This window comes from Manihot esculenta, chromosome 7 (assembly GCF_001659605.2).
Source record: "Manihot esculenta cultivar AM560-2 chromosome 7, M.esculenta_v8, whole genome shotgun sequence".
NCBI lineage: Eukaryota > Viridiplantae > Streptophyta > Magnoliopsida > Malpighiales > Euphorbiaceae > Manihot > Manihot esculenta.
Genome location: NC_035167.2, coordinates 11,305,890 through 11,333,650, shown reverse-complemented (window position 1 = coordinate 11,333,650; position 27,761 = coordinate 11,305,890). Strand labels below are relative to the sequence as shown.

General features: G+C 42.9%; 2 protein-coding genes across 2 annotated transcripts; both read right to left on the bottom strand.

Annotated features, from left to right (window-relative positions):
- Nucleotides 1-22,054: 22,054 nt before the first annotated feature.
- On the bottom strand, nucleotides 22,055-24,938 carry LOC110619138. The gene is made up of 7 exons (XM_021762392.2): nucleotides 24,518-24,938; nucleotides 24,087-24,337; nucleotides 23,749-23,975; nucleotides 23,347-23,661; nucleotides 23,167-23,224; nucleotides 22,275-23,096; nucleotides 22,055-22,163 (listed from the first exon to the last, which is right to left on the bottom strand). The coding sequence occupies exons 1-6, from the start codon at nucleotides 24,936-24,938 to the stop codon at nucleotides 22,281-22,283; spliced, it is 2,088 nt and encodes a 695-aa protein (XP_021618084.2). The 3' UTR covers nucleotides 22,055-22,163; nucleotides 22,275-22,280.
- Nucleotides 24,939-25,091: 153 nt separating this feature from the next.
- Nucleotides 25,092-26,042, bottom strand: LOC110618963. The gene has a single exon (XM_021762227.1). It carries the CDS (start codon nucleotides 26,040-26,042, stop codon nucleotides 25,092-25,094), a length of 951 nt encoding a protein of 316 aa, XP_021617919.1.
- Nucleotides 26,043-27,761: the final 1,719 nt, after the last annotated feature.

Below are 27,761 nucleotides of genomic sequence, written 5' to 3'. Positions count from 1 at the left end.
AGGTGATTGCTTATGCTTCTAGGCAGCTGAAGAAGCATGAGTTGAATTACCCCACACATGACCTTGAGATGGCAGCAGTAATCTTTGCACTCAAGATGTGGAGGCATTACCTCTATGGGGTGAAATGTGAGATCTTCACAGATCATAAAAGCCTGCAGTACATCTTGAGTCAGAGGGATCTGAATCTGAGGCAGAGGAGATGGGTAGAGCTGCTGAGTGACTATGATTGCAAGATTCAGTATCATCCGGGTAAGGCGAATGTCGTGGCAGACGCCCTAAGCCGGAAGTCACTAGGCAGCATATCCCACATCACGGCAGAGAGGAGACCAGTGGTGGAGGAGTTCTACAAGCTTATTGAGGAAGGTCTACAGTTGGAGTTGTCTGGTACAGGTGCCTTGGTGGCCCAGATGAGAGTAGCACCCGTGTTTCTGGAGCAGGTGGCTCAGAAACAGCATGAGGACCCGGAGTTAGTAAAGATTGCCAGGACTGTTCAGTCAGGCAACGACAGTGAATTCAGATTTGACAGCAAGGGGATCCTCCGCTATGGGAGCAGACTATGTGTACCAGATGACATTGGGCTAAAAGGAGACATTATGAGAGAGGCTCATAATGCAAGATACATCATTCACCCCGGAGCCACCAAGATGTATCAAGATTTGAAGAAGGTTTATTGGTGGCCAGCTATGAAGAAAGAAGTGGCACAGTTTGTGTCAGCCTGCGAAGTGTGTCAGAGGGTGAAGCTGGAACATCAGAAGCCGGCTGGAATGCTTAACCCGCTACCTATTCCAGAATGGAAATGGGAAAATATAGCTATGGACTTCGTAGTGGGGTTACCGGCGGCATCCAATAGAGTGGACTCCATATGGGTGATTGTGGAAAGACTCACCAAATCTGCTCACTTCATTCCTGTCAGGAGTGGCTACTCTGTGGACAAGTTGGCGCAGGTGTATGTGGATGAGATCGTCAGGCTGCATGGGGTTCCTGTTTCGATAGTGTCAGATAGAGGGCCCCAGTTCACCTCCAGGTTTTGGCGGAGTCTACAGAATGCCATGGGTACTAGGCTGGATTTCAGTACTGCCTTCCACCCCCAGACTGACGGACAGTCAGAAAGGACCATCCAGACTATCGAGGATATGCTCAGAATGTGTGTGCTGGACTTTGGCGGTTCTTGGAGGCAGCATCTACCTTTGGTGGAGTTTGCCTACAATAACAGCCATCATGCTAGCATCGGGATGGCTCCATATGAAGCTTTGTACGGAAGGAAGTGCAGATCACCTGTTTGCTGGGAGGAAGTTGGAGAAAGGGCCTTGGCAGGGCCTGAGCTAGTAGAGATCACCAGCAGGGTGGTACCCATAATCAGAGAAAGAATCAAGACTGCTGCCAGCAGACAGAAGAGTTATGCAGACGTCCGCAGAAGACAGTTAGAGTTTCAGGAGGGGGATCTGGTATTGCTTAAGGTGTCTCCAATGAAAGGAGTGGTTCGCTTTGGGAAGAAAGGTAAACTAGCCCCACGATACATCGGACCCTTTGAAATCTTGCAAAAGATTGGGAATGTGTCGTACAAGCTGGATTTACATGCTTCAATGGAAAGAATCCATCCGGTTTTCCATGTTTCAATGTTGAGGAAGTTTGTGTCAGATCCGAGCAAGGTTCTTAGTGAGCCTGATGTGGAGATCCAAGAGGATCTCACCTATGTTGAGCAGCCAGTGCGGATCATAGACACCCAGATCAGAAAGTTAAGGAACAAGGAAATCCCGATGGTGAAAGTTTTGTGGAACCACCACAATTTGGAGGAATGCACTTGGGAGACACGGGAGTCCATGCTCCAGCAATACCCTTATCTTTTCTGAGGTTAGTTCTTCGTGAGTTTTATGTGCTTTACATGTATGTATGTGTATGCCATGCTATGTGCTAGTTGAGGAACATTCGAGGACGAATGTTCTTAAGAGGGGGAGAATGTAATACCCGGCTAGACTTCGGTATCGGAATTCCTACCGTCCGGTGGAATCTCGGATGTCGGAAGCCTCTAGTAGGGTAGAATCATGTTTTCATAAAATGTTTTAAGGTATTTCATGGTTTTAAGTATGAAAATTTAATGAGTTTTTACATGAAAAGTCTTTGGAGGAAAACCCAGGTTCGGCCGCCGAAAGTCAAGTTCGGCCGCCGAACATGCATGCGTTTTGGAGGCACGTTAGGCCCCCGAAAGCATGAGTGAGGGAAGTCTAGGTTCGGCCGCCGAAAGTCAAGTTCGGCCGCCGAACATGGCATGCATGCGGAGGCACATTCGGCCCCCGAACGTGGCCTGGCCAGCCACCTATAAAAGGGTCCCTTAGGTCCGCACGGGCGAGCTTTTTCTCCCCCGTTGTCGGCCAAGGTGAGTCTCCGCCACCCCTCCCTCGATCTGGAGTGTTTTCCTTAGATCTTCCATGTTTTTCACGGGGTTTAACTTCTGTTTTGAAGATCTGCGAGTAAAGAGCAAGTTTTGGGTACTTGGAGGTTCAAGGAGCTCAATCCCTCCATCTCCAAGCTAGGATCGCCTTTCCTCTCGTTTCTTCAAGAGGTAAGCTCGGATCCACCCTTGTTATGTGTTTTAAACAAGCATTAAGTTGTTTTATGGGTAGAGATGCATGTTTAGGCTTGTTGATGAGTTATGGGTTTTGACGTTTTGATGAACAATGTATGCTGATTTTTGTGTGTTGAAGTGTTGTAGTTGGGGTATTTGATTGTTTGAGACCCCTAAGAACTTGTATGCATGTTTAGGTTGAGCTATATGCATGATTTGAAGTTTTGGGAGGCAAATGTGCATAAAGGAGCCAAGTTTCTGCCCTTTGGCAGAAACCAGGTTCGGCAGCCAAAGGAGCTTTCGGCCGCCGAACATGGCTGGGGAGGCAGGCCTTTCGGTTGCCGAAGTTGCCCCCGAAAAGAGACTTTCGTCTCTGTCTGGGACTTTCGGCCGCCGAAGGTGCCGCCGAACATGCATGAGTTTCGCCTCTGTCTGGGAGTTTCGGCCGCCGAAGGTGCCGCCGAACCTGCCTGACTTTCGGCTCTGGAGGGACTTTCGGCCGCCGAAGGTGCCACCGAAAGTGCCCTGTCCAGCCATTTCTTGCATGTTTTTATATGGTTGTTTTATGATGTTTTAGGGGGTTTTTGGAGAGTATGTTAGAGTTATGTTTATGTATGTTTGGTCCCTCATTGGAGTCCATCTGTGTAGGTTCGGACCCGAGGAACCGAGGACCCCAGCAGTGAGCCAGTTGCTACAGAGTTTGTCAGAGCTAGCCAGAGGTGAGTGGAATAAACCTTAAAGTTTTAAAATAAATGAAGTATGAATTTTGAGCATGATCCATGCATCATGAATGCCATGAGATATAGTAGGTTGTTTGCATTAGTATTCACGAATGTGTTGCATTGCATTTATGATGTTGATGGGGATTGGTTATTGGATGATCCTTTAGTCCTCATATGTATGATGATGTTACGGCATGATATGGTATGGAAGTCCAGGTTGTACCCATTCTACGTCCCTGGCACGATGTAAGAGAAAGTCCAGGTTGTACCCATTCTACGTCCCTGGCATATTGGTATGTTATGATATGTTATGATAAGGGAAAGACCGGTTGTACCCATTCTACGTCCCGGCACAGTTGGACTATGTAGAGGACTATAGGTGACAATACCATCCGAGATGTGATTAGTTGTGATGTGTTGCATTACATAATGGCATGAAATTTTATTATATGATTTCACTATTCTGCTCACTGGGCTTTGTAGCTCACCCCTCTCCCCTAACCCCAGGTGTGCAGGTACAGGGTAGACCAGGAGGTTAGCCAGAGTTTTGAAGTATGTGTATGTGATAGCTAGATTGTGGACATGACAGTTGTACTATGATGTAATGTAAGAGATTGCAGTATGTTATGTAATGAGGTATATTGAGGTTATAGATGTGCTTGACCCTATGAGTATTGTAATCCCTTGTTGATGCATGATCTTAGATATTTGATGATACAGATGTAAGCCAACTCATCTCATGTTATAGTGCTCATTGGGGCATTGTTGAGATCCCACAGAAGGGTCATGATTATGGTTATGTAATGTATGTTCAGGTTGAGTTGGATGTATGAAAGAAAAGTTAAATTTTTATGCATGTTGTTGATCATGTATGGGATTATACAGGTTTCCAGGATGTATGTTTGGCTTGCTACGGGTCCCGGCGGCCTTAAGTCGACCCGGATCCTAGCGCCGGTAGCGGTCCGATTTTCGGGTCGTTACAAGTCCTCTACATGGTCCAACTGTGCCAGGGGCGTAGAATGGGCCTCACTGGTCTTTCTCTTACATAATCATGACCAGCCCAGGCCCATTATAATGACAAAGATCAAGAGCTCCTTGGGTTGGGCAGGTTAGCTACTGGAGGTTCATCTAGAACTTCTTTAGAGTTGTCGCTCCTATGGCCAGAGGGATCAAGAAGAACCAGAGTGTTGTGTGATCTACTCAGTGTGAAGAGGGCTTTGAAGAGCCAAAGGAAATGTTGATGTCAGCACCAGTGGTGGCTCTGTTCGCCAGTAATGAAGATGTCACAGTGTCCTGTGATGCGTTCCAGGTGGAACTAGATTGTGTGTTAATGTAAAATGGCAGGATGATTGCTTATGCTTCTAAGTAGCTGCAGAAGCATGAGTTGAATCATCTTACACATGATTTAGAGATGGCGATGGTAATCTTTGCACTCAAGATGTGGAGGCGGTACCTATATAAGGTATGATGACAGATCCTTACGGATCGATAGAGCTTGCAATACATCTTGAGTCAAGGGAGAAGAACATAAGGTATAGGAGATGGGTAAAAACTGCGTGGTGTTTATGACTTCAAAGTTCAGTATATTCGGCTGAGGCAGATATTTCGATAGATGCCCTCAATCGGAAACCACTTGATGGTTATCCCATCCCTTAGTACAGTAAGAAGAAGGTCAGTAGTCAAAGAATGGGAAGAATCAGAACTGCTGGGAGTCAGCAGGAGAGTTATGAAGTTGCCCGCAAGAGGCATGTAGAGTTTCAGAAGCGAGAAGAGTTTTGTCAGAGTGCGCAGCGGAAGCATGTTGAGGTTCTCGAGGAAGTTGAGGTTTGCTGGAGGTGTCTCCTAAAGAGAGGGTGATTCGTTATGGGCACAAAGGGTAAATTAGCTCTCAAATACATTGGACCCTTGAAATCCTGCAAAGGATTGGGAATATATCCCACGAGTTAGATTTACCTACTTCAATGGAAGAGATCCATCCGTTTTTCCATGTTTCCACAGTATACGAGTTTGTGTCGGGTCCGAGTGAGGTTTTTGAAAGAACCAGAGATGGAGATCGTAGAAGATCTCACCTATGTTGAGCAGCTAGTACGGACCGCAGACACACAAGTTAGAAAGTGTGGAAACAAGGAAATCCCGATGGTGAAAGTCCCTTAGAATCACCTTAAGAAGAGAAGTGCACCAGGGAGGCCAAGAGGTCGTACTCCTGTAACGCCCCGGAAACCGGACCGCTACCGGCGCTAGGATTCAGGTCGGCTTAAGGCCGCCAGAACCCGTAGCAAGCCAAACATACATCCTGTGAACCTGTTTAATCCCATACATGGTCAACAACATACATAAAAATTAAAAACTTTTCTTCCATTCAAACATTTCTTTGCCAAGCCTAGCCTGTGCATGCACAAACATAACATAAACCTCTCATTGGAGTCCTCATCAATTACTCCAATGGGGTAACATAACATAACATAGGCTTGGATTACATAGGCATCATAAAAACATTATATTTCATACAAGACCATGTGTACAGGGAATACAACAGACTCTAGTCAAGCACATTATCAAACTTACATTACATTACATCTCATACTTTTACATTACCAACAAACCATGTCCACAGCTAAGCTATTACATAAACTTCTCTTACTCTGATGACTTCTCTATCTACTCTGCACCTGCAAGACTGGGGTTAGGGGAGAGGGGGTGAGCTATAAAGCCCAATGAGCAGAAACTAAAAACATTTGTTTTAATTCCTCCCTTTTTAGGTATATTATTATTCATTTTATATTTATTAACATTTGTTTTATTTCCTCCATTTTTAGGTATATTATTATTCATTTTATTATTATTATTATTTAACTTTTTCTTATTCATGCTTTCATGAAATGCAACACATCACAGCTAATCACATAAAGGATGGTATTGTCACCATTAGTCCTCAACATCTCCAACTGCCAGGGGCGTAGAATGGGCCTCACTGGTCTTTCTCTTACATAACATAACATTCCAAGTGCCAGGGGCGTAGAATGGGCCTCACTGGTCTTTCGCTTACATAGTGCCAGGGGCGTAGAATGGGCCTCGCTGGTCTTCCATAACATATCATCATAGCATAACATCAGAGGACTATGGATCACCCAACAACCATCCACATCAACATCAATTTATGCAATGCAGCATATTCGTGAATTCTAATGCAAACATCCTGAAATAATGCATGGCATAATGATGCATGGGCAATGCTTTATGATTCATTCATTTATTCATTTATTCATTTACTTTAAAACTTAAGGGGTTGTTCCACTCACCTGGTGACTGAAGCTTTAACAACGAACTCTGAACGACTATCTCACAACCGGGGGTCTCGGTTCCTCGGGTCCGAACCTACACAGGTGGACTCAAATGAGGCACCAAACAACAAGAACATAACTCTAAACATACCCCCAAAAACCTCCTAAAAACACCTCAAAACACTCCTAGGAAGCATGCAAGAAAAGGCTGGACAGGGCACTTTCGGCGGCACCTTCGGCGGCCGGAAGTCCCTCCAGAGCCGAAAGTCAGGCAGGTTCGGCGGCACCTTCGACGGCCGAAAGTCCCAGACAGAGACGAAAGTCTCTTTTCGGGGGCAACTTCGGCAGCCGAAAGGCCTGCCTCCCCAGCCATGTTCGGCGGCCGAAAGTGCCTTCGGCTGCCGAACCTGGTTTCTGCCAAAGGGCAGAAACTTTGGCTCCTCTATGCACATTTGCCTCCCAACTCTCAAATCATGCATAAACTTGTTCTAAACATGCATAAACACCATACATCACACCTAGGGGTCTCAAACTATCAAATACCCCAACTACAACACTTCAACACACACAAACAACATACATTGTTCATCAAAACATCAAAACCCATAAACTCATCAACAAGCCTAAACATGCATCTCTACCCATAAAACAACTTAAAACTTACTTAAAACACATAAGGAGCTTAAGATCGGCTCTTACCTCTTGAAGATCGAGAGGGAGACGACCTAAACTTGGAGATCCACGAAAATGAGCTCCTGAGTTCCCAAAGCTCCAAAACTTGGTTTAAATGCTCAAAACTTGCAATGGGAGTTTAAAACTCAAGGAAAATGGAAGAGATTTGGAGGAAGAACACAAGATTTGCAAAGGGAAGGTCGGAAGCTAGTTGTGGCCGAAAATGGGAGAAAGCTCGCCCATTTCGGCTAAGTGACCCTTTTATAGTGGCTGGCCAGGCCACGTTCGGGGGCCGAACTTGCCTCCGCATGCATGCCATGTTCGGCGGCCGAACTTGACTTTCGGCGGCCGAACCTGAACTTCCCTCACTCATGCTTTCGGGGGCCTAACGTGCCTCCAAAACGCATGCATGTTCGGCGGCCGAACTTGACTTTCGGCGGCCGAACCTGGGTTTTCCTCCAAAGACTTTTCATGCAAAAACTCTTTTAAAATCGTATTTAAAATCATTAAAACATGAAAACATTTCATGAAAACATGCTTTTACCCTTCTAGAGGCTCCTGACATCTGAGATTCCACCGGACGGTAGGAATTCCGATACCGGAGTCTAGCCGGGTATTACAACTCCAGTGATACCGTGTTTCTTTATAGACTAAAGTTTATGTGTTGTTGTGATTGTGCTTATGTTATGTTTATGCCTGTGCCTGTTTGTTTGAACATTCGAGGACGAATGTTCTTAAAGGGGAGAAGAATGTAATACCCGGCTAGATTCCGGCATCGGATTCCCTACCTTCCGGCGGAATCTCTGTTGGAATCTGGAATTTTGATGATGCCAGAGTCTTCTAGAAGGGTAAAATATGGTTTCTAAAATGTTTTTACTGATTTCATGGTTTTAAATGAAAAGAGAATAGAGTTTTGAAAAGAAAAGACCAAGGAGGCATTTGCCAGGTTCGGCCGCCGAAAGTAAAGTTCGGCCGCCGAACATGGGAAGGTTTCGGGAGCGCTTTTGGCCTCCGAAAGCCTTGTTTGAACGAGCCAAGGTTCGGCCGCCGAACCTCAAGTTCGGCCGCCGAACATGCATGAGTTTAGGGGGCACGTTAGGCTGCCGAAAGTGGTTCAGCAGGCCAACTATAAAGGGCCCTCAGATCGGAAATGGGTGAGTTTTCTCCCCATTCCCGAGCTCAGGTGAGTCTCGGTCCTCCTTTGGTAGTTTTCATGTTTTTCTCTACCCATCCCTCAAGTTTTTCATGAGATCTACCCTTGTTTTGAAGTTTTGAAGCTTATATAGGAGTTTGGGAGCTTGGAAGCTTTTGGAGCTTGGATTCTCCCCACCTCCGAGTTAGGGATCACACCACCCCTCGATCTTCAAGAGGTAAGTGTAGATCCTTGCTTTCCTAATGTTTTAATGAAGTTTTAAGCAAGTTTAAAGATGTTTTGATGGTTGAGTATGGGTAGATATGTATGTTAGGGTTTATGTGGGTTTTATGCCCAATATATGTTTATGTGATGTTATGTTGAAGGTTTAAGCTAGTTTATGTGGGAGAGTGTATGCATGATTGGGAAAGAGCAAGTGAGATTGTGGGATGTTTTGGTGGTTTTGGCCTATGTGGGTCATAAGCTACCTATGTATGCTTTGGATGTTGTTTTTGGAGTTTAATCTGGTTGTTAAGCTCCTTTATGCATGACTAAGGGTTTATGCTTGGTTTTGAGAAGTTTATGCATGTTTTAAGAGGTAGGAGGCTGGTTTTGGGGGGTTGGAAGGCTTGTATGCATAAGGGCTGAGTTCTGGAAGAACTCAGGTTCGGCCGCCGAAGGTGGTTTCGGCCGCCGAACCTGCCTATGGATGCATGGTTTGGCCGCCAAACCTTGCCCCCGAAAGTTGGGTTTTGGCTTGAAAGCAGACTTTCAGCCGCCGAAGATGATGTTCGGCCGCCGAAAGTGCCTGAATTTCGTCTCTGGAGAGAGAGTTCGGCCGCCGAAGTTGCCCCCGAACTTACCTGACTTTCGTTTCTGGAAGGGAACTTCGGCCGCCGAAAGTGCTATGTCCAGCCTTTTCTTGGGTGTTTTCTATGCATGTTTCTATGATGTTTTAGGGGGTTTTTGGGGAGTTGTTTATGAGTTGTTTAGAGTATGTTTGTGATGTGATGCATTCCATGATAGCATATGTTAAAATAAATTGTTTTCTTTATGGTTTCTGCTCACTGGGCTTTATAGCTCACCCCTCTCCCCTAACCCCAGGTATGCAGGGTCAGAGATAGATCAGGAAGTTACCAAGCTATGGCTATGGTTATGATGTGTAATAGAATAGTAGTGGACATGATGTAATGTAAGTTTATGTAATGATGTAAAGGAGTTGTTTTGTAAAAGGATATTATGTAATATGTTCAGAGTTATAGTTTTGTGCTTGGCCTGAGTTGGATAATCCCTTGTGCATGAGTTTTTATTTTATGTTGGTATATGTGCTGGACCGAGTTTGACCTGGGGTATGCTGACCCTAGGGGTTCTATGAGTTCAGTCATAGTGCATACACAGGTCAAGCTGGGTAAAGGTAAAGTTTTAAATGTTTTATGAAAATGTTATTCATGTTTGGGATTATACCGACTGTACAGGATGCATAGTAGGCTTGCTACGGGTCCCGGCGGCCTTATACTGATCTGGATCCTAGCGCCGGTAGCGGTCCGAATTTTTGGGTCGTTATACTCACGGCCTCGTCCCTCTCACGCAGAGCATCCACTGTGGAGGACAGCTGCTTCAGAACTTCCTCACAACGGACCTCTGCTGCAACTGCCCTCTCGTCAGACTCTTTAAGAACCCTCCGGGCGTGAGATAACTCCGCCTCTAGGGACTTGGCATGCTCATGGGTTGCAGCCAGATTACCCCGGGTGTCACTGGTGGCAGACAGATTTTCCTCTAAACGGGCCTCCTCAACCCGGCGATCCACAGACTCCCGGAGAGAGTGGTCACGAGCGTCCACCTCCATGAAGAGGCCCATCACCTAGCGCAAAAAGAAAAAGCTGTCATAACAAAGAAACAAAGAAAATTAGAATACGAGCAGAAACCAGAATGAACGACTTACCATCAGGAGCATCTCCCTGATCGTATCTCCCAGCTCCGCCCGAGGTCGAGACCGGAACGCTGCTTACTCCCTGGTAGAACTAGCTAGAAGACCAGTGAGAGCAAGCAAGCGTGAGTCTGAAGCCTCTGTGACGCCACCAAACATTCGCTCCTTGATAATTTCAGCGACAACACTTGCGGGAGACTGGTGGGTGATGTCTTCTGCGTTCAAAATGTCGTTGTCAGGAGCAGACAACAGGGGTATCACAGGAACATCCTTCTTCTTCTCAAGAAGAGGGAGAGCTGGAGCTGATCCCTTGGAAGCCCTGGATTTCTTCCGAGCAGGAGATGGGACCGGCACTTCGGAGAGGGCAGGACACTTGTCCCCAGCCTTCTCTGTGACACCTCCATCACTAGCAAGGCCGGATCTACCCTCATCAGGAGCAAGGACATCTCCGGTAGGGGCCTCCTGAACATCTTCGTCTACAAGAATAGCCTCTTTTCTTTTTCCTGGAGCTTCCTCTTCAGTAATGGAGTCCTCAAGTCCCACAGCAGAAGCATCCACAGGAGGAAGGATAGGGTCCGTCCTCGCCAGCCCGGTTTCCTCAGCCACTTCAGAAATAGCTCTTGGAGCCTCTTCCGTCCTCTCAGTAGAAGAGCGTCGAGGCTAGGGGGCTTGAGGAGACTGGTGAGCCGAGCTCGATCTGCTGCGGCTAGAGGGCCGAGACGACTTGCTACGTTGGGAACTCGGTCTGGGAGCCTGAGAAGATGCTGGGGGAGGAGGAGGTCGAGTAACCGACCTGGAAGAAATAACATCGGCTACTCTTTGAGTAGCCTCCTTCACAGATTGCCCAGCCAAGAGAGCATCCAGAGCAGCGTCCATGCTCTCCCGGGACAGTATAAGGTTCTTCGGGGGCTTGATCTGGTCCATCTTCACGTCGGAAGCTGCAAAAGTCCAAAATCAATACAAAGTAAGATAACAAGTCACACAGATTACAAAGGCAAAACGACACAGCTAAGTGGAGTAAAGTACCCGCGTCTCTAATATCACGGAGATTAGACACAAACATATACTTCTCGATATCATACTTCTTTTCAACAGAAGTCAGTCGAATATACCCGACCTGCTCAGTAAGGCTCAGCTGGGGCAGGTCATTGCAGTTCAGTGAAACATCTTCCCAGGAGAGTTTTAGGTCCCAGATGAGCCCGGACTCCTTCTTGAGCTCCACTACTGCAAAGCCCTCCATCCAGCCTTTTATTGAGTCTTTATGACCCGAAAAGATTGAAAGTCCCCCCGAGGGGAAAAATAATAAAATCTCTGGATTGCTCTGACTAATCGGAAGAAAGAAACAAACAAATGCACCGTGAGTGTGAACCCCTAGCTCAGACATACAGATTCAAAGGAAGACATGAACAGAATGGAGTTGGGAACTAGCATCCGAGGAGTTATCCTGAAGTACCGGAAGACCTTAGTAAAGAAAGGAGAAAAGGGGAAGGTTAAGCCAAACTCCCTCTGTTTAGCGAAAAAGACCAGGCTAAGATCCTTTTGGGGATCGATTAGGTCCACTATAAAAAAACAAGCTATCAGTGACGGATTTTTCCGTCTATAACAGCCCGGAAACCGAACTGCTACCGGCACTAGGATCCAGATCGACTTAAGGTCGCCGGGACCCGTAGTAAGCCTGATATACTGTCTGTGTACCTGTGAAATCCCATACATGATCATACATTTTCTGTCAATCCATTAAAACTTTTCTTTTCTCCAGGGCTTAACCTGTGCATGCACTATTTCTGATCTATCAACTCATAATGTTAAGCCTGGTTTTCTTATATTTAATAACAATAAAAGAAACATACATAAACTGATCATGTGTCTACAACAAGGGATTACAACTCTTATAAGTCAAGCACAACGCTATACACTATACATTATCTCGTTACATGTACATGTCCACACTAGCTATTACATAACTCTTCTTCTTGCAAACCCTGCTGGACTCCCTCTGAACTCTGAACCTGCAAACCTGGGGGATAGGGGAGAGGGATGAGCTATACAAGCCCAATGAGCAGAACTATATAAACCATAAGTTGAAAACATGATCTCATGGAATGCACTACATCACATCATCTCAGGGATAGACATGACCACCAACAATCCCACTCAAAGGATGCCTGGCCTAGCCAGGTCTTACAACCTCAATCTGCCTGGCTCGGCCAGGTCTTACCACTCTGCCTGCCTGGCCCAGCCAGGTCTTACTATCTCTGCTGCCTGATCTAGTCAGGTCTTACCTACAGATGGCTGCCTGGCCCGGCTAGGTCTTATAACAGAGTTTGGGCTATTGGAGTCGCCTTGGTCTATCCACAGCCTCATACACATCGTATTATGCAATGCGTCAACTTCGTGAAACTAACACCCTACTATACGCTTATGATGCATGACATATGCTCAAAATAGTTTAGTTCTGAAAAGAGCAGTTTCACTCACCTCTGGCTGACTCGGCAGGTTCGGAAACAGTGCTCACTGCTGCTCTCTGGGGTTCCTCTGGTCCGTACCTACACAGGTGGACTCAAATGAGGGACCAAACGAACTCAAGAACATCTCTAAGAAACTCCCCAAAAACCCTCTAAACGATCCCCAAACAAGCACATAACACATGCAAAAGAAAGCGGGACAGGGCATTTTCGGCGGTAGGTTCGGCGGCCGAAACCCCTCTCCAGAGACGAAACTCATGCATGTTCGGCGGCACCTTCGGTGGCCGAAGGTCTCGTCCAGAGACGAAACTCAACCTTCGGCGGCACTTTCGGCAGCCGAACCTTGCCTCCAGAGACGAAAGTCCCAAGTTTTGGGGGCAAGCTTTGGCAGCCGAAACTGCCTCCACAAGGGGCTCGGCGGCCGAACCTTCCTTCGGCGGCCGAACCTGGTTTTGCCCGCTGGGCAGAACCCTGCTCTGTTTCATGCAAACCTTTCCCCCAAACTTACCCAACATGCATATCAACTACTCCCAATTAGCACATACCATAAAACATGCACAAAAGGGCCTATAACTCACTTATCACCCCAAGACACATACAAACAATACTTAAACATGCTTAAACATAAAATCATGCAAAACCTCAACCAAAACCCTATTCAGGCATACTATCCATACACCTCCCATGAAACCTTCAAAAATCAGTAAAAGAGGTTCTGGATCTTGACTTACCTCTTTCAAACAAGAGATCCAGTGATCCTAACGTGGAGATATGAAGAAAACCTCTTCCAAAGCTCCAAACTTCCAAACTTCCAAACTTGCTATTTTTGCTCAAAACCTTCAGAACACACCAAAACTCTTAAAACCCTTGAAAGATTTAGTGAAAAACATGAAAAACATGAAAGTCAACTTGGGAGAGGCTGGAACTCACCTCTGGCTGCAAGTGGAGGAGAAATATCCTCCTTCCACCGACCTTTGGCCCTTAAATAGGTGGCTGGCCAGACCACCTTCGGCAGCCGAACGTGAATCCGAAACCATGCAATGTTCGGCGGCCGAAAGTGACCTTCGGCGGCCGAACCTTTGCATTTTTTCCTTATTGCTTTTCTTTCAAAACTCATTTCCTTTCACACTTGAAAACATACAAAACGCTTAAAACACACATGAAAACATATGTCTTACCCTTCTCGAGGGTTCCGACACCCGAGATTCCACTAGACAACAGGAATTCCGAGGCCGGACTCGAGCCGGGTATTACATTCTCCCCCCCTTAAGAACATTCGTCCCCGAATGTTCCTCAAACAACGACACACATAAACACATAAACACATTGCAAGGGGAAGACCTAACCTTAAAACAGATATGGAAATTGCTGGAGCATCGACTCCCGTGTCTCCCAAGTGCACTCTTCTAGGTTATGGTGGTTCCACAGGACTTTCACCATTGGTATCTCCTTGTTTCTGAGCTTTCGAATCTGGGTGTCAATGATCCGCACTTGCTGCTCGACATAGGTGAGATCGCTTAAGATTTCCACCTCAGGCTCACTAAGAACCTTCTCCGAATCTGACACAAACTTCCTCATCATAGAAACATGAAATACTGGGTGAACTCGTTCCATCGATGCAGGTAAATCCAGCTTATACGACACAGGCCCGATCTTCTGCAAGATCTCAAAGGGACCTATGTACCGTGGAGCCAATTTACCCTTCTTTCCAAAGCGAACCACTCCTTTCATTGGAGACACTTTCAGCAATACCAGATTCCCCTCCTGGAACTCGATCTGCTTCCTACGGATGTCTGCATAGCTTTTCTGCCTGCTTACAGCTGTTCTGATCCTCTCTCTGATTACAGGCACTAATTTGCTGGTAATTTCAACTAACTCTGGCCCTGCAAGAGTCTTCTCTCCTACCTCTTCCCAGCAAACAGGTGTTCGGCACTTCCTCCCATACAGAGCTTCATAAGGAGCCATCCCTATGCTAGCATGATGGCTGTTGTTGTAGGCAAACTCCACCAGAGGTAGATACTGCCTCCAAGAACCGCCAAAGTCTAACACACACATTCTCAGCATATCTTCTATGGTCTGGATGGTCCTCTCTGACTGACCGTCTGTCTGTGGATGGAAAGCAGTGCTGAAATCTAATCTTGTACCCATAGCAGCTTGCAGACTCCGCCAAAACCTGGAGGTGAACTGTGGTCCTCTATCTGATACTATCGACACTGGAACTCCATGCAGCTTGACTATCTCTTCTACATAGACCTGCGCTAACTTGTCCACAGAATAGTTGCTCCTGACTGGAATGAAGTGAGCAGATTTCGTCAGTCTGTCCACAATCACCCATATGGAGTCTAGCCTGTTGGACGTCGCCGGTAACCCCACTACAAAATCCATAGCGATATTCTCCCATTTCCACTCTGGAATCGGTAGTGGGTTAAGCATTCCAGCCGGCTTCTGGTGTTCTAGCTTCACCCTTTGACATGTCTCGCAGGCTGACACAAACTGTGCCACTTCCCTCTTCATTGTTGGCCACCAATACACCCTTCTCAGGTCTTGATACATCTTGGTGGCTCCAGGGTGAACGCTATACCTCGCATTATGAGCTTCCCTCATAATGTCTTCCTTCAAACTGCTATCATCTGGTACACATAATCTCTTATCGTGCCGAAGAATTCCCTCACTGTCAAATCTGAACTCTGCACTGTTGCCAGACTGAACAGTTCTGGCAATCTTCACTAACTCAGGATCTTCGTGTTGTTTCAGAGCTACTTGCTCTAGAAACACTGGTGTAACTCGCATCTGTGCAATCAAAGCACCTGTACCAGATAACTGCAACTGTAGCCCTTCATCCATAAGTCTGTAAAAGTCCTTCACCACCGGTCTTCTCTCTACTGCAATGTGGGATAAACTGCCAAGTGACTTCCGGCTTAAGGCATCAGCTACAACATTAGCCTTACCCGGATGATATTGGATCTTACAATCGTAATCACTGAGCAATTCTACCCACCGTCTCTGCCTCAAATTTAACTCTCTCTGACTTAAGATGTGCTGCAGGCTCTTATGATCCGTATAGATCTCACACTTTACCCCATAGAGGTAATGCCTCCACATCTTAAGTGCAAAGATAACAGCTGCCATCTCAAGATCGTGTGTCGGGTAGTTCAGCTCGTGCCTCTTCAGCTGTCTAGAAGCATAAGCTATCACTCTGTCATTCTGCATTAACACACAACCTAATCCCACTCGAGATGCATCACAGAACACTGTGAAATCATCATCACTGTTCGGCAAAGCTAACACCGGTGCTGAAGTCAACCGTCTCTTCAACTCTTCAAAACTCTCAACACAATCCTCTGCCCACACGAATTTCTGATTTTTTCTGGTCAGTCTGGTCATAGGAGCAGCTATCTTCGAAAAGTCCTGAATGAACCTCCGATAGTAGCCTGCCAAACCCAGAAAACTCTTGATCTCTGTCACTGTCGTGGGTGTAGGCCAAGTGGCTACTGCCTCTACCTTCTTGGGATCTACTGTTATTCCTTCCTCTGATACGACATGTCCCAAAAAGGCAATGCTCCTGAGCCAGAACTCGCACTTGGAGAACTTGGCATACAAGCCATGCTCTCTCAAAGTTTGTAAAACTACCCTCAGATGCTGGGCATGCTCCTCCGCATTCCTGGAGTACACTAAGATATCATCGATAAAGACGATCACAAAACGATCCAAGTACTCCCTGAAAACCCTGTTCATGAGATCCATGAATGCTGCAGGGGCATTAGTCAACCCGAACGGCATCACTAGGAACTCATAATGCCCATATCTGGTTCGGAAAGCAGTCTTGGATACATCTCCTTCCCTAATTTTCAACTGGTGGTATCCGGATCTCAGATCTATCTTAGAAAAACAACCTACTCCTGTCAGTTGGTCGAATAGATCATCGATCCTGGGTAAAGGATACTTATTTTTTATAGTGACTTTGTTCAACTGTCTATAGTCGACACAAAGTCTAAGTGGTCCATCCTTCTTTCTGACAAATAATACTGGAGCACCCCAAGGGGAGGTACTCGGGCGGATGAACCCTTTTGCTACCAAATCCTGTAACTGTTCTTTTAACTCTCGCAACTCTGTTGGTGCCATTTTGTAGGGAGGAATAGAGATCGGTCTGGCATCAGGCATCAACTCTATCTCGAACTCTATTTCCCTATCAGGTGGTAGTCTTGGAAGCTCTTCAGGAAACACATCTAGGAATTCTCTAAAAACTGGTACTGAGGATGGTTCCCTAACCTGACTGTCTAGCTCTCTCACATACGCTAGGAACCCCTGACACCCCTTCCTCAACATCCTACGAGCCTGAAGGGCTGATATCAAACCCCTAGGTGTCCCTCTCTTGTCTCCTCTAAAGACACACTCTGACCCATCCTGGTCTCTGAGACTCACTACCTTGTCCCTGCAGTGCAAGGTAGCACTATAGGTAGATAACCAATCCATCCCTAGAATGACATCAAAATCTGTCAACTCTAGAACCACAAGGTCAGCTGGAAGGCATCTACCCTCTATAAACACTAGACTGAATTGACAGACTGACTCTGCCAATGATGGGTCACATCTAGGTCCACTGACCCAGAGAGGACACTCTAACTCGGATACAATCAACCCCAATCTCTCTGCGGCTCTAGAAGAAATGAAAGAGTGAGAAGCACCGGGGTCCATCAAAGCATACACCTCTGAACACCCAATGATGAGAGTACCTGACACCACTGTGTTCGAAGTGTCTGCCTCCTGCTGCGTCATGGTGAAAATCCGTGCCGGAGCTGACGGACCTGCACCTCGGGAACCCATCCCTGATGAAGAGGCTGCCCCTCTTCCTCTACCTCTGCCACTGCTTGGTGGACGGGCTGAAGCTGCTGACTGGACGACACTACCTGCGGTCATCTGCTGGGATGGTGCAACCAAAGTCGCCTGAGGACATTCCCGTGCATAATGTCCCTCCTGCCCACATCTATAGCAGGCTGTAGACCCCAACAAACAAGCTCCTCTGTGCGGTCTCCCACACCTATTGCAAACTGGAAGATCTGTGCCAGAGCTGGAGCCGCTACTCATTCCCAGACCCGTCTTAATCCTGTTCCAGAACTTGCCTCTCTTTCCTCTGAATTTATCCCATCTCTTTTTGCTCGCACTTGCCGTACTCTGTGAGGAGGAACCTGGTTTAGCACCAGAAGACTGTGCCTTTAATTGCTTGACTACTCCCTGACTTATGGCACTGGCCTCCATCTTTCTTGCAGCATCCATAATGGAGTGGAAACTCTCCTTCTCCGCGTGGAGAATCAAGGAGAAATACCTGGGATGAAGCCTCGTGGCATATCTCTTTGCCTTCTTCTGATCCGTATCATACGCCTGACCCACGTATGGTAACAATTCCAAGAACTTATCTGTATACTCATCAACGCTCATCTCCTCCATCTGTCTCAACTGCTCAAACTCCACAACCTTTAACTCCCTAGAACTGTCAGGGAAAGCCCACCCAGCAAATTTGTTGGCGAACTCTTCCCATGACATACTGTCTATTCTAGGGTCCACATAGTTCTTGAACCATTCTCTGGCTTTCTTACATTTTAATGTGAACCCTGCCATCTCAATGGCCCTGCTCTCATCTGCTCCCAACTCACTTGTTATCATTCTGACTGCACTGAGATACTCAAAAGGATCATCTCCCGTATTGAATTTAGGAGCATCCAACTTTAAGTACTCCGTCATCTTCACCTTATTTCCCCCTGAAGAACTGGGTTGTGCTTCAACAACAGGGGCTACTGGTTCAGGTGGTGGTGGTGGAGGTACTGGTTCTCTGGCTTCAGGCGATGCTGAACTTGGATAAAAAGGGGGGGGTGGATACATGTGATATGGTGGATAGAAGGAAGGATAGGGCATATATGGCATGTAGGGTGGATATGGGGCAAAGCTGGAGTAATCCGACGTGCCTCCCATCGGATCCCTTGGGCCCTGTGGAAAGGGTGGATAGCCAAACCCCGAGGCCTGTACGCCTCCCTGGGACTCCCCCATACCTTCTTCTGACCTTCCTATACCCATACTTCCATCTCTACTCTGAGCCTCCTCCATAGCAACTCTCTCTTCTTCTGATCTTCCCCCTCTGCCTATTCGTCTTCTGCTCTCGTCAGAAGACCTTCGAGGGTCTCTTGACGTTCCCTTCCTGCTTGACCTGTGAGTCCTTGCCCTTGGCAATGTAGGAGGACGAGCAGCTGTACCCTCACTTTCAGGTGGGACTCCAGTCAATCTCGCGGATCGACGAGTTCCTCGCATCTTAACTCTCTCTGGAAACAACACATAACAGAGCACATAAGCAACACATAGAGGAAAACAACACATGCATCATGGCATTGCACAACATCAGCAGATAGACAAGACTAACATCCTATCCTAGTGGACATGTTTGCCTACTGTGCTTGACCCACTAATCCTCTATGAGCCCAACTCTATCTATCTAGGTCCGACCATGTGCACCTAGGGCTCTGATACCAATCTGTAACAGCCCGGAAACCGAACTGCTACCGGCACTAGGATTCAGATCGACTTAAGGTCGCCGGGACCCGTAGTAAGCCTGCTATACTGTCTGTGTACCTGTGAAATCCCATACATGATCATACATTTTCTGTCAATCCATTAAAACTTTTCTTTTCTCCAGGGCTTAACCTGTGCATGAACTATTTCTGATCTATCAACTCATAATGTTAAGCCTGGTTTTCTCATATTTAATAACAATAAAAGAAACATACATAAACTGATCATGTGTCTACAACAAGGGATTACAACTCTTATAAGTCAAGCACAACGCTATACACTATACATTATCTCGTTACATGTACATGTCCACACTAGCTATTACATAACTCTTCTTCTTGCAAACTCTGCTGGACTCCCTCTGAACTCTGAACCTGCAAACCTGAGGGATAGGGGAGAGGGATGAGCTATACAAGCCCAATGAGCAGAACTATATAAACGATAAGTTGAAAACATGATCTCATGGAATGCACTACATCACATCATCTCAGGGATAGACATGACCACCAACAATCCCACTCAAAGGATGCCTGGCCTAGCCAGGTCTTACAACCTCAATCTGCCTGGCCCGGCCAGGTCTTACCACTCTGCCTGCCTGGCCCAGCCAGGTCTTACTATCTCTGCTGCCTGATCTAGTCAGATCTTACCTACAGATGGCTGCCTGGCCCGGCCAGGTCTTATAACAGAGTTTGGGCTATTGGAGTCGCCTTGGTCTATCCACAGCCTCATACACATCGTATTATGCAATGCGTCAACTTCGTGAAACTAACACCCTACTATACGCTTATGATGCATGACATATGCTCAAAATAGTTTAGTTCTGAAAAGAGCAGTTTCACTCACCTCTGGCTGACTCGGCAGGTTCGGAAACAGTGCTCACTGCTGCTCTCTGGGGTTCCTCTGGTCCGTACCTACACAGGTGGACTCAAACGAGGGACCAAACGAACTCAAGAACATCTCTAAGAAACTCCCCAAAAACCCTCTAAACGATCCCCAAACAAGCACATAACACATGCAAAAGAAAGCGGGACAGGGCATTTTCGGCGGCAGGTTCGGCGGCCGAAACCCCTCTCCAGAGACGAAACTCATGCATGTTCGGCGGCCCTTCGGCGGCCGAAGGTCTCGTCCAGAGACGAAACTCAACCTTCGGCGGCACTTTCGGCGGCCGAACCTTGCCTCCAGAGACGAAAGTCCCAAGTTTTGGGGGCAAGTTTTGGCAGCCGAAACTGCCTCCACAAGGGGTTCGGCGGCCGAACCTTCCTTCGGCGGCCGAACCTGGTTTTGCCCGCTGGGCAGAACCCTGCTCTGTTTCATGCAAACCTGTCCCCCAAACTTACCCAACATGCATATCAACTACTCCCAATTAGCACATACCATAAAACATGCACAAAAGGGCCTATAACTCACTTTATCACCCCAAGACACATACAAACAATACTTAAACATGCTTAAACATAAAATCATGCAAAACCTCAACCAAAACCCTATTCAGGCATACTATCCATACAACTCCCATGAAACCTTCAAAAATCAGTAAAAGAGGTTCTGGATCTTGACTTACCTCTTTCAAACAAGAGATCCAGTGATCCTAACGTGGAGATATGAAGAAAACCTCTTCCAAAGCTCCAAACTTCCAAACTTGCTATTTTTGCTCAAAACCTTCAGAACACACCAAAACTCTTAAAACCCTTGGAAGATTTGGTGAAAAACATGAAAAACATGAAAGTCAACTTGGGAGAGGCTGGAACTCACCTCTGGCTGCAAGTGGAGGAGAAATATCCTCCTTCCACCGACCTTTGGCCCTTAAATAGGTGGCTGACCAGACCACCTTCGGCAACCGAACGTGAATCCGAAACCATGCAATGTTCGGCGGCCGAAAGTGACCTTCGGCGGCCGAACCTTTGCATTTTTCCCTTATTGCTTTTCTTTCAAAACTCATTTGCTCTCACACTTGAAAACATACAAAACGCTTAAAACACACATGAAAACATATGTCTTACCCTTCTCGAGGGTTCCGACACCCGAGATTCCACCAGACAACAGGAATTCCGAGGCCGGACTCGAGCCGGGTATTACACCGTCGCCGAAAGTAAAAAATCCGTCGCTGAAACTTTCAGCGACGAATTTGCGACGGACTCAAGTCCGTCGCTTAAAGTCATGTCGCTAATTTTTTCCGACGGATTACAATTCCGTCGGAAATATTAGCGACGGATTTCCGACGGATCTAAACTCCGTCGAAAAAATTTATGACGGGTTTTCCGACGGAAAATTCAGTCGGAAAAATTTAGCGACGAAAAACGTTTGTCGCTAAATCCGTCGGAAATTCCAATTCATCCGATGAACATTCCGTCGCTAATCCGTCGGAAATATTAACACATTTTAAAAAAATTCTCACAAATCCGTCGCTAATCCATCGCTAATATGTTAAAATTCAATCACAAAAAATAATTCCCTATTTTTATTTAGATATTCCCTGTATAATCAAATAATTTATAATTAAGAATCATATTGAATATAAATCAAATATAATTCATAATAATTATAAGTAATATTCTTAATACTTAACAATATTCAGAATATATAAAATAAATCCATAATATTTAACAATGTTCATAAAATTTAAAATAAATTCATAATACTTAACAATCGTCATAAAATTTAAAATAAATCAATAATATTTAACAATGTTTATAAAACTAAAAACTAATCTATGAATTTGTTGAATCATCTGTTGGAGTGTGCTCCAGTGTTTCCTCTTGCATCTGTACTGGCTCATCTGTTTCATTTATAGAGAGCTGCTGGCTATGTCCTCTACCTCTAGATGATACTGCTCTTCGAGGCATCTGAAAAAATAATTGTCCATTAGTTTCAATTAACAATAAAGACAAACAATAGAAAAAATAATAATCAAATATTAAATTTATGAATATATATAAAAATATTATATACTTTACAATGTATCATTCAGAATCATCTTCTAAGTTGACATCATCATCACTATCAATACCATCAACTTCTAAATCGTCATCTGACTCTTCAGTGTCTTCTTCCTCTTCCTCATCCTCTCCCTCTTCCTTTTCCTCTACATCCTCATCTTCATCTTCCACCACTTCAAGTGGTTGTTGCACTTGTTGCAATTCATTAACATCCACCTCAACCATACTACTTGAATCAAGTAACATTGTGGGATCATCAAGTTCGGTTGTTGATACAATTTCTTGAGGTCTTGAGACATCATCCTCTTGATAAGCAACATCATTGGAGTTTTGCTCATTTGAATTGTTGTTAACCATGGAAGGTCCAATATTGTAAGTGCTCCTAGCTTTGGTTTTGAAAACCGCACACCAGTCAACTCTGACTTTATTGATTTTAGGATATTTAATATAGCAAACTTGATGAGCTTGTTGAGCTAAAATAAATGGATCAGATGATGCTAGCCTTAATTTGACATTGATTTCCACAAGACCATGTTGAGGATGGACCCTTACCCCTCTATTAGTGTCAAACCATTCACACTTGAAAAGGATTATCTTGTTTTTCTCTCCAAAGTACTCTAATTCTAATACCTCATTCAGCAAGCCATAGTAATCACTTTCATATTCATTATAACAACTTCCTTTGACCCATACACCACTATTTAATGTTTTTCGCTCTCTGCCATAATCATGTCGATGAAATTTAAATCCATTCACAAAATATCCTTTATATGATTGTACTTTTCGGCTGGGCCCTTGAGCTATTTGATAAATGTAGTTATCAACTTCGTTCCTTCCCACCTAATGTTGAAATATTAAGTTAGAAGTCAACAATAATGCAAATGCTCAAATCATCACTTGCAATACTTACATAGTCTTTTAACCAATTAGCCAGTTCTCGCTCTCGCATTTGCTCAATTTCTTGATCGCTGATATTTGGTATTGTTTCTCGAAAATAAGAATAAAAAATCCTACACAAAAAAATTAATTTTTTTGTATCGTATTTTATTTTATATGATTAAAATGTTAATACTTAATTTAAATCACTTACTCAATAAATGGATCAATTTCAGGACAATTCAATAACACATATAAATGTGCTGCACAATACTCTTCATTTGACAACATTCTGCCATGTTCCAACTGCCCAAAAGGTCGACCTGCATGAGTGAAAATCGAAAGGCGTCCCATAGGTTCTACATGTCCACCATCATCATTTCTTGGAACTCTATTTAGCCTTGTCGAGATAGATGGCTCAAAGTAGTGTGAGCAAAAAGATGAAATTTCCTCAATAAGATATGCCTCAACAATTGAACCCTCAACAGAAGCTTTATTTTTGACTTTTTTCTTCAAGTCAAAGAGGTATCTAGTAAAAGAATAATTAGACTGTTAGTTGATTTATTTGACATTTATTTACAATACACCATATGTAAAGATTTAGTGTTGCATTTACCGTTCAAAGGGATACATCCAATGATATTGCACAGGTCCACCTACTTTTGCCTCGTATGCCAAGTGAATAGGTAAATGCTCCATTGAGTCAAAGAAACCGGGTGGGAATATCTTCTCCATCTTGCAAATGCTCTCAACAATATTTTTCTCTAAGATATTCATATTTTCTTCTGTGAGTGTGGTTGCAGTTATGTCTCTAAAAAAATGACTCAACTCAGTCAAAGCATCCTAAACCGCTTTAGGCAATATGTCACGAAATGCAATTGGTATCAGTCTTTGCATCAATATGTGGCAATCATGACTTTTTAATCCATAAAATTTACAATCATTCACACTAACAGACTGAGCAATGTTCGAAGCATAGCCGTCAGGGAACCTCAAATCCTTAAGCCACTGACAAATTGACCGTTTCTGTTCTTTATTCAAAGAATAAGTGGCTTTAGGTTTGTATACTTTACCATTATTATACAACAATTCTAACTCAGGATGATTGCAATAGACTTTCAAATCTTGTCTTGCCTTGATATTGTCCTTTGATTTTCCATTCACATCCATAACTGTGTAGAATATATTATCAAACACATTCTTTTCTATATGCATAACATCCAAATTATGTCGAAGTAAATTTGATTGCCAATATGGAAGCTCCCAAAATATACTCTTTTTTACCCAGTTATGCTGTACTCCAAACCCCGGTATTGTTTGCTTGCCAGCAGTTGTTCCAAACACAACATCACTCAACAAATTAACTCAATGTTGTATAACATCACCTGTCATACGAGATGGAGAAGGAGTTTTTTCTATGAAACCTTTTCTAAATTTATCTTTCTGCCTTCGATATGGATGGTTAATAGGAAGGAATTGACGATGACAATCAAAAAAAGATGGCTTTCCACCATGCTGAAGTATAAAGGCCTTACTATTTTCCATACAATATGGACATGACATTCTACCATGTGTGCTCCATCCAGATAACATACCATATGCAGGAAAATCACTTATTGTCCATAACAGTGCTGCTCTCATTTGAAAGTTTTGGTTAAAATTAGCATCATGAGTCCAAACTCCTTCATGCCATAACAATTTCAACTCATCAATCAAAGGCCTCAAAAACACATCCAAGCTTTTGCCAGGGCTTTTAGGATCTGGAATTACCATATTCAGAAACATGTAAGGTTTCTTCATTGCCATCCATGGAGGTAAATTGTAAACAACAACAATTACGGGCCAACAAGAATACGGCTTAGACCGTTGTCCAAAAGGGTTGAATCCATCAGTACATAATCCAAGCCGAATATTTCTTGGATCAGATGCAAACCAAGAGTGGGTGCGATCAAAATATTTTCATGCCTCACTATCAACAGGATGCACCATACTACCATCTACATGTTGGTTAGAAGCATGCCAAACCATATGCAGAGCAGTTTTGGATGACATAAAAAGTCTTTGAAGTCTGGAAATCAAAGGCAGATATCGCAACACTTTAAATGGTCTCTTTTTACGTCGCCCCATAAATGATTGTATTGGTTTATATCGAGGGTGACCACATATTGTACATGATGTTCTGTCGATGTTTTCTTGAAAGTACAACATACAATTGTTTACACAAACATCAATTTTTGTATAACCAAGGCCTAGAGTGGACATCATCTTCTTCGTATTATAAAAATTATCTGGTAAGCGGTTTCCTTCTGGTAGCATACTTTTTACTGTTCCCATCAACTTATTAAAACAATTATGGCTAATATGAAATTCTGACATTAAGTTCAGTAATTGAGATACAGCAGATAACTTGGTATGATTATTGCAGCCTTCCCACAATGGCACATCCGCATCATGTAACAATTCATAGAATTTTGAAACTTCTAAATTCGGCTCCATGGTTTGATTGTCCATTTCAGAACTACCAACTCCAAATGTACCACAATTTATATCCATTGCTTCTATGACCATGCTTCTATAATCATTGACATTGTTGGTTGGAGCAAGATAATCAGTAGACTGTTCCTCAAGTTGTTCAGAATTTATTTCATGAGTCATAGATTCACCATGCGCAATCCACTTAGTATATCCTCCAATAAATCCATTTTTGCAAAGGTGATAAGTAACATTTTGCCTATTCTGAAATTTTCTATTCTGACACTTAGAATATGGACAACGAATTTTATATTGGCATGTAAACTGTACTTGTGCATAGGCAAAGTTTAGAAATGTCTCTACTCCAATCTCAAATTCAGAATTAAGGAAGCCATTTTGATCTAGTCGCTCATACATCCAACTGCGATCTACCGACATTATAAATATATTCTGAAATATAAACAAATTCAACTCTAATTATATACTAATTTAACAAATCAAACACACTAATCAATTTAACAATACATATCAAACTAGAGTTGAATGAAGGCACGTAAAGTAAACCGACCAAGCCAAACTATACATGCTAAGCGCAATCTCAAAAAAACAAATTTTTTAAAAGAAATTATGTTTTTAAAAATTAAAAAGCTTAATATTCAATTTTACTCTAAAGTTTATGAGGAAAATTTAATCTAATTAATTTTTAATTTTTATCTAAATTATCTTATAAATTTTAATTTAACCTAAACATCAAGAAAAAAAAAAAAAGAAATTGAGCACAGCAGCATCACAAAATTTAAAAATTAAAAAGCTTAATATTCAATTTTACTCTAAAGTTTATGAGGAAAGTTTAATCTAATTAATTTTTAATTTTTATCTAAATTATCTTATAAATTTTAATTTAACCTAAACATCAAGAAAAAAAAAAAGAAAGAAATTGAGCACAGCAGCATCATAAAATTTAAAAATTAAAAAGCTTAATATTCAATTTTACTCTAAAGTTTATGAGGAAAGTTTAATCTAATTAATTTTTAATTTTTATCTAAATTATCTTATAAATTTTAATTTAACCTAAACATCAAGAAAAAAAAAAAAGAAATTGAGCACAGCAGCATCACAAAATTTTATAAAAGAAATTATGTTTTTAAAAATTAAAAAGCTTAATATTCAATTTTACTTTTAAGTTTATGAGAAAAGTTTAATCTAATTAATTTTTAATTTTTATCTAAATTATCTTATAAATTTTAATTTAACCTAAACATCAAAAAAGAAAAAAAAAGAATTGAGCACGGCAGCATCACAAAATTTAAAAATTAAAAAGCTTAATATTCAATTTTACTCTAAAGTTTATGAGGAAAGTTTAATCTAATTAATTTTTAATTTTTATCTAAATTATCTTATAAATTTTAATTTAACCTAAACATCAAGAAAGAAAAAAAAAATTGAGTACAGCAGCATCACAAAATTTTGTAAAAGAAATTATGTTTTTAAAAATTAAAAAACTTAATATTCAATTTTACTCTTAAGTTTATGAGGAAAGTTTAATCTAATTAATTTTTAATTTTTATCTAAATTATCTTATAAATTTTAACTTAACCTAAACATCAAGAGAAAAAAAAAAAGAAATTCAGCACAGGAGCATCACAAAATTTTTTAAAAAAAATTATGTTTTTAAAAATTAAAAAGCTTAATATTCAATTTTACTCTTAAGTTTATGATGAAAGTTTAATCTAATTAATTTTTTATTTTTAATTTTTATCTAAATTATCTTATAAATTTTAATTTAACCTAAACATCAAGAAAAAAAAAACTTGAGCACAGGAGCATCACAAAATTTTGTAAAAGAAATTATGTTTTTAAAAATTAAAAAGCTTAATATTCAATTTTACTCTTAAGTTTATGAGGAAAGTTTAATCTAATTAATTTTTATTTTTTTATCTAAATTATCTTATAAATTTTAATTTAACCTAAACATCAAGAGAAAAAAAAAAAAAAAGAAATTCAGCACAGTAGCATCACAAAATTTTTTTAAAAAAATTATGTTTTTAAAAATTAAAAAGCTTAATATTCAATTTTACTCTTAAGTTTATGATGAAAGTTTAATAAAAAAAAAGAAATTGAGCACAGCAGCATCACAAAATTTTTTAAAAGAAATTA

Bases quoted from the DNA above. Each gene is read 5' to 3' on its own strand.
- LOC110619138 (XM_021762392.2), bottom strand. From the start codon at position 24,938: ATGGCAATGAAGAAACCTTACATGTTTCTGAATATGGTAATTCCAGAT. The intron at 23,662-23,748 runs GTAAATGCAACA...TTCTTTTACTAG, and splicing joins TGGATGTATCCCTTTGAACG to ATACCTCTTTGACTTGAAGA. The intron at 23,097-23,166 runs GTAAGTATTGCA...TTTCAACATTAG, and splicing joins CTAATTGGTTAAAAGACTAT to GTGGGAAGGAACGAAGTTGA.
- LOC110618963 (XM_021762227.1), bottom strand. From the start codon at position 26,042: ATGTCGGTAGATCGCAGTTGGATGTATGAGCGACTAGATCAAAATGGC.